At 37.4% G+C, this 15,988-nt stretch overlaps 1 protein-coding gene and 1 non-coding gene across 2 annotated transcripts in view; both read left to right on the forward strand.

The window, feature by feature from the left end:
- Nucleotides 1-15,966, forward strand: part of KPNA4 (karyopherin subunit alpha 4) — a 28,519-nt gene extending 12,553 nt beyond the window's left edge. The window contains exons 8-17 of the mRNA XM_076341438.1: nt 3,203-3,289; nt 4,394-4,563; nt 4,654-4,698; nt 6,026-6,157; nt 6,384-6,512; nt 8,173-8,277; nt 9,923-9,994; nt 10,697-10,859; nt 12,856-12,950; nt 14,060-15,966. Of these exons, the coding sequence (XP_076197553.1) occupies nt 3,203-3,289; nt 4,394-4,563; nt 4,654-4,698; nt 6,026-6,157; nt 6,384-6,512; nt 8,173-8,277; nt 9,923-9,994; nt 10,697-10,859; nt 12,856-12,950; nt 14,060-14,158 (1,097 nt within the window). The 3' untranslated portion in view covers nt 14,159-15,966. The remainder of the gene's footprint in view (nt 1-3,202; nt 3,290-4,393; nt 4,564-4,653; nt 4,699-6,025; nt 6,158-6,383; nt 6,513-8,172; nt 8,278-9,922; nt 9,995-10,696; nt 10,860-12,855; nt 12,951-14,059) is intronic.
- LOC143162658 (small Cajal body-specific RNA 7) lies at nt 6,844-7,161 on the forward strand. Its single transcript, XR_012995749.1, has one exon.
- Nucleotides 15,967-15,988: the final 22 nt, after the last annotated feature.

A 15,988-nucleotide genomic window follows, 5' to 3' on the forward strand; every position in this document is an offset into this window, starting at 1 on the left:
CCTCTTCTCTGGCAAGCAGCATCAGTTGAAGCGCACACCTGCTTTTGTTCTTCATTTTCTCAGATATTAAATTCAGTTGGGTTTCCTAATGGTGAGTAATCTCTTCTGGAAACTCACATTATTTTAGCAGAGCTGATATCTGCTGGTTTCCAGTTTTCAAACTTTAAAAAAAACAAAACCAAAACAACCCCCCAAAAAACCAAACAAAAAAACTCAACAAAAAACTTGAAACAAAACCAACCAAAAAAACCCACCTTAAACTCTCATGGAGGGATTTCCTATCTTATTGTGAAGAAGGAGGAAAAGATATGGACCAAGTCCAGAGGGTGCCTGACATCAAACTCTTCCAAAATCAAGTTGAAGAAAAAATGCTGTCCTTCATATGTTGAGGAATCTGAAGCATGGAAAGGAATTGTTGTTGGACTTGGAATCTGAGTTGCCAAGCAAAGCAAACTTCCTTCTGTACTCTAAACATGTCCTAAGTCAAAGTAGTACTTCTGTTGGTAAAGCAGAACTAAGTAGAAGTGTCTGCAGGCTTTTTGAATTGAGTGAATAAAACAGCAGAGCTTCTTGAGACCCATGGAACAGACAGACATACAGTAAAACAAGTTTTTGCCTAAAATTTAAGGAAAAAATCCACAAAACTTACATTACATGAGATACCAGTAGCTTCAATGGTTGGAATCAGTGTTGTATTGCAGTGCATGCTGCTGATACCGTTAAACATGCTGTGCTTCCAACAATGAAAAGACACAGAATTATGCTTGATCTTTTGTGTGTTTTCCCCCACCGCAACCATCATGTATTGACTTCTTTTAGAACTACTTGGAACTTCTATTCGTAAATGTAGTAAGTACAGTTTCTAAGATGTGTGGTGGTGTTTAAGTGTTAAAATGTCAATGTTTGTTACATACCTTCCATGACCGACTGTTTCACTTCAGTGATCAAAGTAGATTGTTTCTTTTTCATTTAGTGTTAAGCAGTTACAGGCTTCTCACAAACTGTATATTATTTGCTTTATATTTAGAAAAAAATACGTATTCAGAAGAAAGCCCTTAGCACAGTCTCTTCTCTGTTAAATGGCTGGGTGTGTTTCAAAAATCTTTAACTGGAAAAGTAAGTTAATTCTCCAAAGCAGATGTGAAGGAATTTAAGGCAGGTGACTTCAGCTTAAAGGATTTTTTTTTAATTAAATGTATGTTTTGAGATTGCATTGGTTGCAAGATCAGTTGCCCTTTGCTTTTACAAACTCTCAGTGTTAAGAGCCTGTTAACTTTGATATAGCTTGGATTTGACCATTATAGTATGTATCTTTGCTAATACTTTTAACTCTCCTTTTTCTCATCCTCCTTCTCTTCCTTTCCCAGTTGCATCCTGAGTTTTCTTTTGGACATCTAATTAACATATTATCTGTCTCACACCTCTGATCTAGAACACTTCTTTTTATTTAAACCTAGCTTATTGATGGATTGAAGATGAGTGCCAAATATAGTAATTATTTCTTTCAGTGATGATCTCTGATTTAGCTAGGTCTGCGTGTATGCACTATATTAGCCAATTTAATAGCTATAACATATGAAAGTATGGTTTATTTCTTGTAATGATTTATTTCAATGAAAAAGATGGTCTGTTGTAATCTTTCCAAAAGTACTTACTAATATGCTTGCTGGGGATGTTTTTTCTCCTTGCATACAGGCATTGTAAAATACCTTTATTTAGTAGGAAATAAGAAATCTGTTGTGATTTGTTACTTCTCTAGCAAAAAATGTTTTACATTGAGAAAGAGTCTAACTGAACATACCAACCTCTCTTGAAATACATGATCTAAAGTAAATGAGAGTTTCTTACAGACTAAACTGTCATTAGCAAGTCATGTAAGCAAGCACCTTAGTGCTGGGGATAAAAGAAATAAGGATCAGTTACCTGAATGTGGTGCATGTAGAATGTGTTTGAAACATTGGTTTAGCTTTAGTTCTAAATATTGGGAGCATTCTCCTGTCTGACACCAACATAGGGTATAAAAGTAGCTGCCTTTAACGATTGTGGAGTTTTGTGTGTTGCCTTTCAAATCCTTTCCTTACTGCTCTGTCAGTTGGCTTTTTTTTGGCACATAGTGGTAGCATATGAAACAATCTTTTCTGCAGTGATCAGTTAGGTTATTCTGGTATGTTAGATAATGGGTCTCAAATTGAGTAGAGTCAAAACTCAGTGATATAAAAGGAGACTTTACATTGAGGAATGCATCTGTATTAGCTTTCAGGAGACCAAGATGACAATTCATAAAAACAGCTGCTGTTGCTGTACATGTACCTTCATAATGGTTATCAAAAGATACTGGACTCGATGATCTTAGAGGTCTTTTCCAACCTTAATGATTCTATGAATGCAGAGTTGGAAATATTAGGGAAAAGTACACAGTGACTTGGTGTTTTGTAGTGCATCTGTATCGGCAGCAGGGGTTCTTTTGGTGCAGTTTACCTTGCATGTCTACTTGTGAATGCTCGATCAACCAGGTTTCTTCTTGGTAGAGCCACAGGTGGAGTTGTGCACAAACTGAAGCTCTGCACTGGCAATGTGTACAGAAGATCCCTCAGTAGTTAGCTTTCTGCACATGCTAGGACCAGCAACTGGCACGTACTTCACTTCTAGTAAAGATATGATGGGGATATAGGGTACTGTAATTCAGTAAGATTGAAACAAATTAAACCCCTGTACTTCCCTCTTACTATGTTACCAGTCAATAATGTAGATGTCTACCTACTGACTCTTAAAGTTGGCCAATTTGAATGGGTGAGGTTGGTCTTAAGCAGTTAATACTTTGCAGTTGGTTCTGATAGATAACTTAGCACAGAATTTCTAAATTCAATAAGTATAACTAAACTTGGAGTCCTGACGAGCTTCAGTGAGACTTACAAACTTGTGAGACTTACAAACAAATTAAATGTCAGGTTATTTTAAGAATTGCTTTCATAATATTCTGAAATGTGGGCTCTATAAGAAAGTGCAATGAAGGAAGAATTGTTACAGTGTATTTTATTTCAGTATCATCTGGGAAATTAGTAAAGTTTTGACTGATAAGTAAACAGGAGAAAAATTTTTATGCAGTACTGAAATTTTATTTAAGAGCTAATTATTGTGAACTATTTTGTCTTTTGAGATGTATTTCTTAACAATTGCATGGGGTTTTGTTTGTATCTTTCAGATGCTGTGCCACTTTTTCTGAGACTGCTGCATTCACCTCATCAAAATGTTTGTGAGCAAGCTGTGTGGGCTTTAGGAAATATCATAGGTTTGTGTTACTCCTGCCACTAAACTTCTAAGTTCCTTTTGGTATTGAATGAATAAACTAATAGGATTTTGTGTGTTAGAACTTGGAGATGTTCAACTGTGAGACAAAAGGCAGCTGTTAGACTGGCAATTACCCTGTTCTTACTTATTCCTGTTTTCTCTATTATGTGTTGATGGTTTGCACCCAAAAACACATGCCTAAACACTTTCTTTCCAGGTACAGGAAAAGGAATTACTGGCAAACAGACATGCAGATTGTTAAAATAAACTGTTTTGCATTGAGTTCTGAAATTTTGTCTTGAGCTTACATACATTGTGTTGAATTTTAGATAAGTTGTGATCATTCGATCTTTCATTTGATTTTTCCTCTTCTTGTGCAAGCATTAGCTTTATGGTTTACAGCCCTGACTATGTTTGTAGTGCTTGAGGACTAATACCAGTTCTGACATACTGAGATTTCTACAATCTGATATTTTAGAAATGTCTAGTCCTTCTTAAGAAGCAAACCAACAAAATCCATGGTATTGTAACTGAAGCTGTTAGTGATATGTGTGCAGTACAAGTCATATGCTGCTTTTGAGGCAACTGTAGCAATACCTGGGCAGTGATGAAAGTCTGTCTATCTTTCAGATATGAAGATGACCATATCTGTTTTCAGGCAATTTTCAACTACTCTTGGGATGTTTTAGTATTGATTGATAACCTTTGTGAAGGGAACTTCAGGAATACATGGGGCTATCAACTATTCTCGGTGGTTTGGCATTGTCTACCACCCCTTTTCCCTTGCCAACCACCACCCCAGCCTGTATGTCTGCTATAAGTTATGGAACACTTTTCTGTTAAGAATGTAGCTGTTTTTAATGAGTAGTTCAAAATGAAGCAATTAGGCAGGCAGCCACAGGTCCTACTAAAGCTTTATATAAGTGTCTTTATGATGTATCTACATAGATATGTATCTATCTATATATTTATATGCATCTTTCCAAGGCCCATATTCTTCAACTTTGTATGCGTTTTAAATAACTGAAGCTTTGTGTAGAAATCAGACTTTTTGTGAATGGCATGGAATGATGTTTGTCTTCATAATTCTTTGATGTCTCAACAGGTGATGGACCCCAGTGTAGAGATTACGTTATTAGTCTTGGAGTAGTGAAACCACTGCTGTCCTTCATCAGCCCATCTATTCCCATAACTTTCTTAAGAAATGTTACTTGGGTCATGGTCAACTTGTGCCGTCACAAAGATCCTCCTCCGCCAATGGAAACCATTCAGGAGGTGACTGAATTACTCACTGTTCAGTGTAACTAAACTGAAGTTGAGTATCTGCCTTAAAAATAACTGTCAGATGCTTCTTTTCCTCCTTAGATCCTTCCAGCGCTCTGTGTTTTAATTCACCACACAGATGTAAATGTAAGTAACACCACTTAGAGCTAGTTTTGTGTTCTGGTATAGGTTTTTAGCTGAACTATAAAGCTTGTCATAATTAATTTTCTTTAAAAAAAAAATAAACCTGTGGTGTTCTCTTTCATTATGGCAAACTTTTAACTGCTTATTTTTAAGTATCAGTTATGATTTTTGCCTGGTATTTCTCTGTATCTTTGCAAGTGCTTATTTGCATGTACTTTCCCTATACTTAAAAATAAAATGCAGTTTCAGTTGTATTTCTATGAACATTAATTTACAGATAAATACAGGATTTTTTTTGACTAGCACTTAAGTTTGAGATTGTAATGAAAATCAGTGTAAATGAAAGAAAAATTAGTGTCTGCTGTATATGTAAAATGTTAGCTTTAGATGTAACTTCTGAGACGTTAAATATGAACATCAGGTTATTTTAATAGTGAGGTAAATGAGAGAGACTTTACTGAAATTATGAAACAGGTCAGCTTTTTGCCTAAACATAAGTCAGAATTGTTGAAGATTAATTCTTTGATTCCTGGGGAAGTTGTAGCTCAGTTGTCTAAGTTAATGGCAACAGTACTTTACCAAGATGTTTGAATATATTAACTAAAGTTTGCATAGCAATTATACTATTTAATTTCTTGTATATAAGCAGGTGAAATTAAGCTTATTTGAATTTCTTGAAATGGCTGTATTTGTCAATCAGTCAAGAGTTGTCAGCTCACTCAGTTTTTTTGTAAGCTGTCACTTGAAATGTTCAGATTTACTGCTATTTAAATCAGCTTTTCTGTGTGGTCCTCTGCACACACACAGAGGAAATTCAGTCTTAAGTGCTGCTGCACCTGATGTTAAAAAAATTCAAAGCTTTTCTTAAATTTTGTGGTGGAATGGCAAGAAAAAAATAACTTGATGCCATATGATGGACAGTTAATTGGTTTGAGAGTGCCAAATGCCCATAGTTTAATACTTGCTAGGACTTTATCTTCCTTCCAGGGGTGAGTCTTTCATACCTCACATTGTCTACCAGTACATCATGAAAAGAGCAGATATAATTGAATCGCTTTTATTATATCCTTCAGAATTTAGAGCTGTAGTTAGCAGTTTAGCTGTTTTTTAATCTCTGTATTCTTTCGAGCTAGAACGGGTTGAACAGCAGTTGTATTTCAGAATTCTATAGAGTGGAATGTATGAAGTTTGTAAAACAAAGTGGGGTTTTACTGTATTGCATCAATTCTGGCTTCACAATGAGAATTGTTCTACATTTTAATTTATATTATTTTTTTGTAAGACTTGTGATATTTCTGTACTATTTACAAATAAATGTTTTTACTGTTAGATATTGGTAGATACAGTCTGGGCACTCTCATATCTAACGGATGCTGGCAATGAACAGATCCAGATGGTGATAGACTCCGGAATAGTCCCTCATTTGGTTCCTCTTCTCAGTCATCAAGAAGTTAAAGTGCAAGTAAGTTTGGATAACTTTAAGGAAGTGTTGCTCAAAATGCAATAGTAGAGAAAGTAGCTGGTTTCTTTTTATAGTTCATGTTGACGTTTAAAGAGTACTTTTTCCTGTGTGGTATAGCGTTTGCATAAAACCTTTTGCTTTTTTAACTGTTACTGTTTGAAAGTATGTGCTCAACTAGAAAAATCTTTGATAAAAAGAACTCTTTAAAGAAAGTGTTTTGTTTCAGACTGCTGCACTGAGAGCTGTAGGAAACATTGTCACCGGCACCGATGAACAGACACAGGTAGTTCTGAATTGTGAAGCTCTTTCACATTTTCCAGCACTTCTGACACATCCCAAAGAAAAAATTAATAAGGTAAGTAACTGCAGAGATTGCACCCGATCATAACTTTTTTATATTTGGCTTAGCTGTTTTGGATTCCACATAATGTAGTGTGGTAGAGATTTGAGTAATTGACTACGTATACCAGTTTATGGCAAGAGCTGGCAGGGTGCTGAAATGTTTCTTGAAGTTAACATCTGTAGAAAAATCTCTAGGGAGCTGCAAACTTGTACTTGACAAGAATGTTGCTTCCTGGTTCTAATTGAATTTTTATGAAATTAAAGCTTTATCTTGTAATTCTGGCAGCTGACTTAAAAGTTAGTTTTTGATATGTGAAATGTCACTTTAATTAAACTGACTCTCTTGGAAATGATGAAATAGAGATAATTGGATGTCTCTCTGAATGGAGTGTGTGTGATAAATGGAATTTCAACCAAGTCAAACTGGGGGTGGGGTGTGGGGAATGTGTGTGTGCACGCGTGTATAGAAAAGGCTTTAAACGGGGGCACTGATAATGCAGTGCTGATTCCGGAGTGCATCTGAGGCATGTTGTTAAGTTCTCGGGTGCCACTTTACAACATCGCCAATGATTAAAGCCCAAAACAAGCCCACCAAGACAAGCCTAGGCATCCTAAATCTCTAACAGGTTCATTAATGAAAGTGATCCTGTGATCTGATCTGAGAGACTCAGTTGAATGAAATGTGAGAATTTCTGAATCTCATGTTGAGAGAAATACTAATCTAAAAAGTTGTCCTGACAGATAAGTTGAGAGGAGAAGGGAATTGAGGAGTGATGGAGGGTTTCTAGGAAGGGAGAAATTTCTCAACTGTAAGATTAAAAAACATTGATACTCTGAATATACTTAAAATTTTATGTGAAACTGTGTTCGTTATTTCTTGACTGAAGTATAGATTCCCACTTAAAAAGGGGGGGTGGGGGGCTCTCGATCCTTGTTTAACATAAGAATCCAGATACAGTCTTCAGCTTAGTTCAAAATTTCAACTGTTCAGGACTGGGAGGGCCTACTGGGGAAAAGATCTCTTCTTACACACTTTCCTAGGCACCTGCTGTTGGTTATTGCTGGAAGGAGACAGTCCTGGGCTTATGGACAGAGTGAGCATAAAGGGTCACATAACTTTACAGTATTCTTGAAAAGCAAGCATTTAAGTAATAGGTGTTGCACTTTCTTGATGATTGACACTAAGAACAGAAGCGTTATGAAGCAGATAAAGAACATACTGTCTTCTACCACTCGTGTCTGGAAAACATGATGCATTTTGGAGCTCATCTGATCATCAGCTGAAAACTGCTGTAGCATTCATTCTCAGTAATGGAATCAATTACGAGTGCTCATTTTGTAGCCTTGTGACTTTTTTGTCTCCAAATAATTTTTCCTTTTAATCTGTGGATTTGGAGTATTTGGTTGTAACTTGGTAACAATGAAAGACTGAAGTCTTGTGGAGTCTCCTAAGGCGAGACTGTCTGCTTTGTTACCTGTGTGTCTAGTCTACTTACTAGGAATTCAGCTACGTACAATCAAACTGATACAATACTTGATTGTATTTACGATTGACTAGTGTATGAATTGCAGATCTAAAAATGTGAATGTATAAGATCTTGCTGGAGTGGAAATAAGATATGATATGGAAGACTATCCGAATTAGTAATTTCTCACATCCTTTTATTTTGCAGGAAGCAGTGTGGTTCCTATCTAACATCACTGCCGGAAATCAGCAGCAAGTTCAGGCAGTAATAGATGCAAACCTTGTTCCAATGATAATACATCTTCTAGATAAGGTTAGATAACAAGAGGGATTTAACAGTTTGTTTCCTTAATTGGGTAAAGTGACATTGAATTCCTTGCTTCATGTTTTACATCATACTGTAAACGTGGGGGGCAGGGGTAAACTATATCTTTGAGCATTTTTCGTATGTTGCAAGGTAAAATACATTAATGTTAATTCTTTTGTGAAGTGCTATGAGATGATGAGTTCCAAATGTACTGGGGAAAGGAAGCAGGTCAGGGGAAGCTCATTCTCAGGTCCTTCCAAATCTCATTTAAATTATTTTTCTCACTTTGTAAACAATGGGGGTAGAATTCTTTATTCTCATATGTAGTGTGAAGAGGTTTGGATGGGAACAGCATTGAGTTAGTTCCCAGCATTTTGCCAAAGCTTAAGGACTTCATCCATTTCTCCCCACGTTATCTGGAAACATAACAAAGTGCTCAACAGTGGCATTTATTAACCTGTTTGTGTTACTGCATTTAGTCTGAGAGTACTTCAAGTAATGATCCTGTGACACTAGATTATGGACTGGGGTTGTTTAAAAAAATAAAAAATAGATGGGACAAGTAAAACTGCATCAACAAAAAATAGGTGTCCATAGAAAATAATCGTAGCTTCTGCGTGTTCAGAGTTTTCCCATAGAAAAGCAATGTGCTGTATGCTTCTTTTCAATAATAGATGAAACTTGAGATGAATGCTTTTATTACCTTTTTTTATTAAATAGTAAAGTCAAGTGGTTGCTCGCAAACACTTCTGAATGCTTTTCTCATGCTTTTTCACAAAGTCTCTCATTGCTTGTTGACTACTAGAGGTTGAATGCTAATGGATCATCGTTTGGGACTTCAGATACCTGTATTCCTTTTCAGTTATTGGGCGTTAGTGTCTTTTAAAACATTAGTTTCCAAACCACGTTGTGCTCCCAAGGATCTGCCTTGTGAGAAAGAAGGGTAGCTAAAAGCATGTTTTTAAATGGGAACAGTACAACATTTCTATCTTTCAAACTTTTCCTATTCTTTACTATATTAATTACTTGATTTTTCTTTCCTGAAGTTTGGAAGGAAGTCAGAAATACCAACCTTACAATGTGTTCAGCCATGACAAAGATGCAATGTCTTGCTTCAGTGTAGAGGCTGGGGTTGAGACTGAAGAAATACTTGTCTTTTCCCCTAAGTAACATATAGCTGTTCACAAATAGTTCTGTTAACTGCCAGTTTATTGATCACTGAGAAAAAAGTTGGAGACCTTTCTCTTTAAATTTAGGAAGCAGACTTGAGTTGACAAACTTCAGAGGCAGTTGCAGTTATAGTACGTACAGTGGTTTATCAAAATTGACACTTACTGCTTATCTCTCACTGTAATACATGACAGCTGTTGATAAGAAGTGTGGGAGAGTGGAGTACTACAGTTTTTATTTACTTTGATGCAAACAAATTTGCCTTCCTCTGGAAGATCGATTTAAAAACATGGTTGCAGGGAAGGGATGAACACTGAGTAGACTCGAACATCTACAGGATTTGTTAGTTACTTTCCCTACTTAGTGAAAACTGATACAGGGATACCATGCAGAATGGACTGTAACAAATACAAGCTTTTACTAGAATACTACATAATATAAAAACTGGAATGATTATTTCTATTTATGGTTGTACTTTTAGGGTGACTTTGGTACTCAGAAAGAAGCTGCCTGGGCAATAAGCAACTTAACAATCAGCGGAAGAAAAGACCAAGTGAGTCAAACCTTAAGAAAAGGTCCATTATCTTTCCCGGGTGCATTTGAGAGAGTACATCAGCTGATTGGTTTAGACTTCTTCTGTGCCAGGATTATGAATGTCTGGATTCTTACCCTGTTCAGGAACTCCTCCCGTTTCCATAAGGGATTTAAGAGTGAACTTCAGTTGCTGTTTCTGGAATGACCTGAGATTAAGAGTATCAGTGGTGACTGGATGGAAGCTCTTGTAGCTATGAATGACTGCATTCAGGCTCTGATGAGATTCTTGGTCATTTGATGTCTCTATCTTTCTAGTTTTTTTCCCCCCTATGGATAAGAGTGTCATAATTATAATGATAGTAGCCATTGAGTAGAAATATGCTAGTTTCTTGTAAGCTCAGAATATTAAATTTGTGGCAGGGTTGGGGTGGTGGTGTCATTCTTCAAATGAGGTTGAAACTACTTGTCTAATACTGAAAAATTCACAGTATCTGCTACTTGTGTGTTCTAGACTTGAAATATATTTGTAACGTAATTCATAAATGTTACTTTTTTCTGCTCTAAAACAAGAATTTCTGAAAGTGACTGCTACAGAATACTCTTACCTTGTTGGGTAACTTTGAGTACTTTGACTTCATTAAACTCGTTTGCATGTGTGCTTGTGGTGCATTGTTTGCTTCTGTCACACTCCTGATTTAACTATTTGCTTTTTTCCCCTTAGGTGGCATACTTAATTCAACAAAATGTAATTCCTCCCTTTTGCAACTTGCTGACAGTAAAAGATGCACAAGTTGTGCAAGTGGTTCTGGATGGACTAAGTAATATATTAAAAATGGCTGAAGATGAAGCGGAAACCATAGCCAATCTTATAGAAGAGTGTGGAGGTATGATGCTTAATATTTTGATACTGTTTTTTCAGAAATTGATGGTTTGGCTTCCTACCACGTGTATATGCTGTTGGCTGTATTGTGTGTTGGCACAGATGTTTTAAGCAAGCCTTTTTTAAAAGTGACCTTTTCATGCCTACTGGGTGAATATACTTAGCTTTTCCTAACTGATTAAGTTCATGATCAAGTAAAATGTGGAGGAGCTGGATAATGGCAATAAAGTTTTAGGTGCCAGTTTTCTAACAGTCTGGTGTACTTGACAAATTAGTTTCTGTTAAGGTAGGGATTATATGCTTACCTTAATCATGCACAAGTCATGTACAGGTGAATTGGGGGCAGGGGTGGAATCTACATACAATGGTTGCAGAAACATGATAGCTTTAATTTCCTAGTGGCTTTCAGACTTTCCCTATATTGGTTGCTATTTAAGTTGACTAAAACTCTTCAAGGATGAAAGAATAGTGATATTAAATTGGGCACAGGTAAAAAACTGTAGGATTTCATTAACATAGAGTTGAATAGTCTTTAAAATACAAAATCTTGAGGGGTGGGGGAGAACCTTAATTGATTGGTCATGGTGGGGGAGGGAGAAAAGATGTTTTCATGCCTAAAGCTCTGCCTGTCAGAATTTCAAAAATATTTAAAAGTATGCTCTACTCATGTCTGCCAATAACTTATACTGTACTGGAGCTACTTGCTCTATAATCAAGCTACAGGTCAGTAACTGATAGCATGTGTGCCACCAACAGTATGTGGATTTGAAATGTCACAGCTTGGGGCTACTACACCAGGTGCTGAAAAGATGCTTTTGTGAAAAGGGAGTGTGTCCTAGTGTTTGGCCCTTGCCATATTTCCACAAATTAGCTTAACCACTCATAGCAAGAAGAGAAGGGAAGCACTATCGTTGCTGGAATTGACCTTTTATACAATTTTTTTGTCACGATATGTATTCCTCAATCTCTAACATATTTCCTCAAATCTCTAAGAAGCTTCTTGCTTTAAGCATGTCAAATGAGTTTAACGGCATCTTATTCTTAGTCACTCTGTTCCTAGATTTGTTTTTTTAATTACTTTGTATGATGAGGCTCTGCAGAGGGACCTGGACAGGCTGGATCGATGGGCCCAGGCCAACTGTATGAGGTTCAACAAGGACAAGTGCCGGGTCCTGCACTTTGGCCACAACAACCCCATGCAGTGCTACAGGCTTGGGGAAGAGTGGCTGGAAAGCTGCCCAGCAGAGAAGGACCTGGGGGTGTTGGTCGACAGCCGGCTGAACATGAGCCGGCAGCGTGCCCAGGCGGCCAAGAAGGCCAATGGCATCCTGGCCTGTATCAGAAATAGTGTGGCCAGCAGGAGTAGGGAAGTGATCGTGCCCCTGTACTCGGCCCTGGTGAGGCCGCACCTCGAATACTGTGTTCAGTTTTGGGCCCCTCACTACAAGAAGGACGTTGAGGTGCTGGAGCGTGTCCAGAGAAGGGCAACGAGGCTGGTGAGGGGTCTGGAGAACAAGTCTTATGAGGAGCGGCTGAGGGAACTGGGACTGTTTAGCCTGGAGAAGGGGAGGCTGAGGGGAGACCTCATCGCTCTCTACAACTACCTGAAAGGAGGTTGTAGCGAGGTGGGTGTTGGTCTTTTCTCCGAAGTAACAAGTGATAGGACGAGAGGAAATGGCCTCAAGTTGCGGCAGGGGAGGTTTAGATTGGATGTAAGGAAAAATTTCTTTACTGAAAGAGTGGTGAAACATTGGAACAGGCTGCCCAGGGAAGTGGTTGAGTCCCCATCCCTGGAGGTATTTAAAAGACGTGTAGATGAGGCGCTTAGGGACATGGTTTAGTGGGCATGGTGGTGTTGGGTTGACGGTTGGACTCGATGATCTTAGAGGTCTTTTCCAACCTCAATGATTCTATGATTCTATGAGGCCTTAAGGAGAGGGAGGTTGTTTTGCCTGAACTTGGTATTTTAACTCTATTACATTTTTGTGTATTTATTGTAGGCCTGGAGAAAATTGAACAGCTACAAAATCATGAAAATGAAGACATCTACAAACTGGCTTATGAGATCATTGATCAGTTCTTCTCTTCAGATGATGTAAGTGTGCAGTCTGTTTTTGTAATTGATGGCTTGTTTATAAATATGGTTCACAATACAGGCAACAAGCTCTAAAGCCTGCTCTGTGACATTTGTTTGGGTTTTCAGTGAAGAATGAGCCCTTATTTGAACCTGTTGCATACCTTACCATTCTTCATGAAGTATCTAAAGACCTGATGCCTAACTTAACCCTCATCTCTAGTGATTAAAATACTACGCTTTTGAATAGTTCTCTTAACTGTCAGCTGCTGACTAAGCTTGACATTTCACATTTGATAAGCTCCCAGCTGACTAGAGTACCGAGTCTGAGATTCTGCTTCTTAAGAAACAAACTATTTTGAATATTTTAGTAATTTCAGAGGTAGGATGTGCTGATCAAGACTGTTTTCAGTTTAAATGTAAAGCAAAGGAAGGTTTTAGATTTGTATGCACTTTAAATCATAAAAGTTAATTGCATATAAGGGAAATGCAATCATGTCAGTCTGTGTCATGAAGTGAGAGGGTTTTCTACTTGGTTGAAGAACTTTTGGGAGCAGATCATTGCAAAAATGGTAGAGCTCAGTTGCATTCATGCCCTACTGTCCACATTGAAGTTTATTTTGTGCTAGAGTCACTTTTTATGTGAACAATAAGATGCAAGTCTTGTTTAGCAAGTCAAATTTTGCATATACAGCAGGACTTGGAGTTTAATCTAGTGTCAATTTGGTAACCTGTATACTACCTATTTAAATTGAAACCGCAGTTTTGGCTTAATCCTTACTTGATTTAATGGTATTGGTCTTCTCTTAAGAACAGTGACAGTTTATAAGCTGGCAATAAGGATGAGGGATGCATGACTGACAGAATGCTTTCCAGGAGTGAAAACTGCATAAACAAGAGAGGCTATTTGGTGCCATGTAGCCTACCTACTAAATACAAGCTAAAACAATTCAGCCTAAATTACTTTGTCATTATAGCACTCTTACTAAATTGGGGGAGAAGAATGGCAAGACTTGATGCAAGGAAGTATGTTAGGTGAAGAGAGAGATGCTCTTTAGGATTGTCTGGCTCCTTTTTAGTGAGGCTTTTGTCTTTCTATTCCTACTCATGATGTTCTCGTTCTGTTACAGATTGATGAAGATCCTAGCCTTGTTCCAGAAGCAATACAAGGCGGAACATTTGGTTTCAATTCATCTGCCAATGTACCAGCAGAAGGGTTCCAGTTTTAGAGTGATATTTTGGAAGTTAGGTACAATGCAGCACTGAATAAAAAAAAGGTTTGATCCATCAATCTTGGCTCATGGGATCCGCTGCTGCATTAAATCGGGAAAGAAAATGTGAAGATTTCATTTGGAATCACAGAAAAGCCCAAATGAAGTCAAGATGGCGAGTGGGTGCGAGTGAGAATGAGTGGCAAAATGTAATGAAAAACTTCACACTGAATGCTTATTTAGATTGTTCAAAGAAAAAGGGCTACAGGTCAAAGATCTTCAGTGCCTGAGAAGGAACAATGACTTACTAGAGCAATTGGGGGGAAATGCAGTACTATCATCATCAAGCCTTGTAAGCATAAGAGAATAGGATGCCCATATAAGTCCAAGGAGAATGAGCCCAGGCCTTGCTATGAAGCACCGTGTGAATGGACAACATTGAATGAATGTCTGGACTCGATGCTGTGGAGCCAGGCTCATGTTTCAAATACGGGGCTCTTCAGTCCTGAAGCAGGCTCCTAGTCCTGGAGTGGCGTGTGTACGAGAGTATGGTTGTGATGCTGTATGTGAACGCATGCAAGCTTGATTCGCCTTCAGGGGGCTGATAATAAACCTAGTAAATCATCAAAATGAGTTCATAAGTGTTAAGTTACACTGGACACAAAAACAAAGACCGGTTTAGCAGCAGACTCTGGTTTACTCCTGCAGCCTGTGTTTCTTTTTTGTTTTTTTCCCTCTTATTTTTCTTTTAGTTATTTCTAATTTCTTTCCTGTATGGCTTATTAGTTGTTTGTAAAGTCAGAATTTCAGGAAGGCTTCCCTGTGCATTTGCACCAGATGAATGTTTGATGTTATGAAAAGCTTTCCATATCATCAAAACTAATTTGTAGATTTTTGCATGAAAAAATCATACATTTCCCTTCAAATAGACTGTGTTGCAGTACACAAGTTGCCATAATAGTAGAAAGCAGTAAAATGTGGTAATAAAATCTCATCCTTTTCATTTTCAAAGATAACATGAAGACCTTTGCATGTGGTAATCTACGGCATAGTTCATTTTTAGATTTTGTTGAGTCCTGTAACCAAATGTTTCCGTTGTGGTAGAATACCGTGCTGTGTTTCAATGTTACTTGTTTTCAAACTTTGTTTTCTATGAAAATGATATGGAAACTTCTAAAAATGAAATTTGGTGCATATGTACTGCCGAATAAAGACCGAAAAAGAGGTGTGAATAGATGTACAAATCAAGTCATGGTTTGAACACCTTTAATATGCCTAATCCAATTGTTTTAGACTCTTTTTATCTTAGATGTAGGCAGCCATGAACAATCTATTTTGAGCCACTTTAGAGAGAAAACTTTGTATTTTTAAAACTTGCACAAAAAGGATGCAAGTGTTTTTATAATTGGAGTAATACCTCAGTTTTGAGGTTCTGCACACTAAATTAAAGGTGACATTACAAATTTGTACAAAATGAACTCTTTATAAGGTGGCTCATTGTAGGAAATGCTGTGCCTTCCCCTTTGAGCACAAGTGTTGCATGAACAACAGTTTGCTATAATAAAACATACCAGATTAGCCACCATTAGCATCTATATCTACCTTGTGTTTTAAAATCAACTGGTAATTCTGAAACACTGTAGAATGGATAAAGATTATTTTGTGATCATAACTCTTTGTTGGACTAGAGTATTTTTGCAGCATTCCTTGTCATCAGAAACATGGTTAAAGTTTAAAACTAGAAGCAGCGGAAACTAGCTTGTGAAATTTATCCAAGTAGAGTGCAGGCTAGGCTGTCTTGGGGAAATAAACATTAAAACTTGCAACTGTTGTATTCAGTGTGTCTTT

This window comes from Aptenodytes patagonicus, chromosome 6, assembly GCF_965638725.1.
Source record: "Aptenodytes patagonicus chromosome 6, bAptPat1.pri.cur, whole genome shotgun sequence".
Lineage (NCBI taxonomy): Eukaryota > Metazoa > Chordata > Aves > Sphenisciformes > Spheniscidae > Aptenodytes > Aptenodytes patagonicus.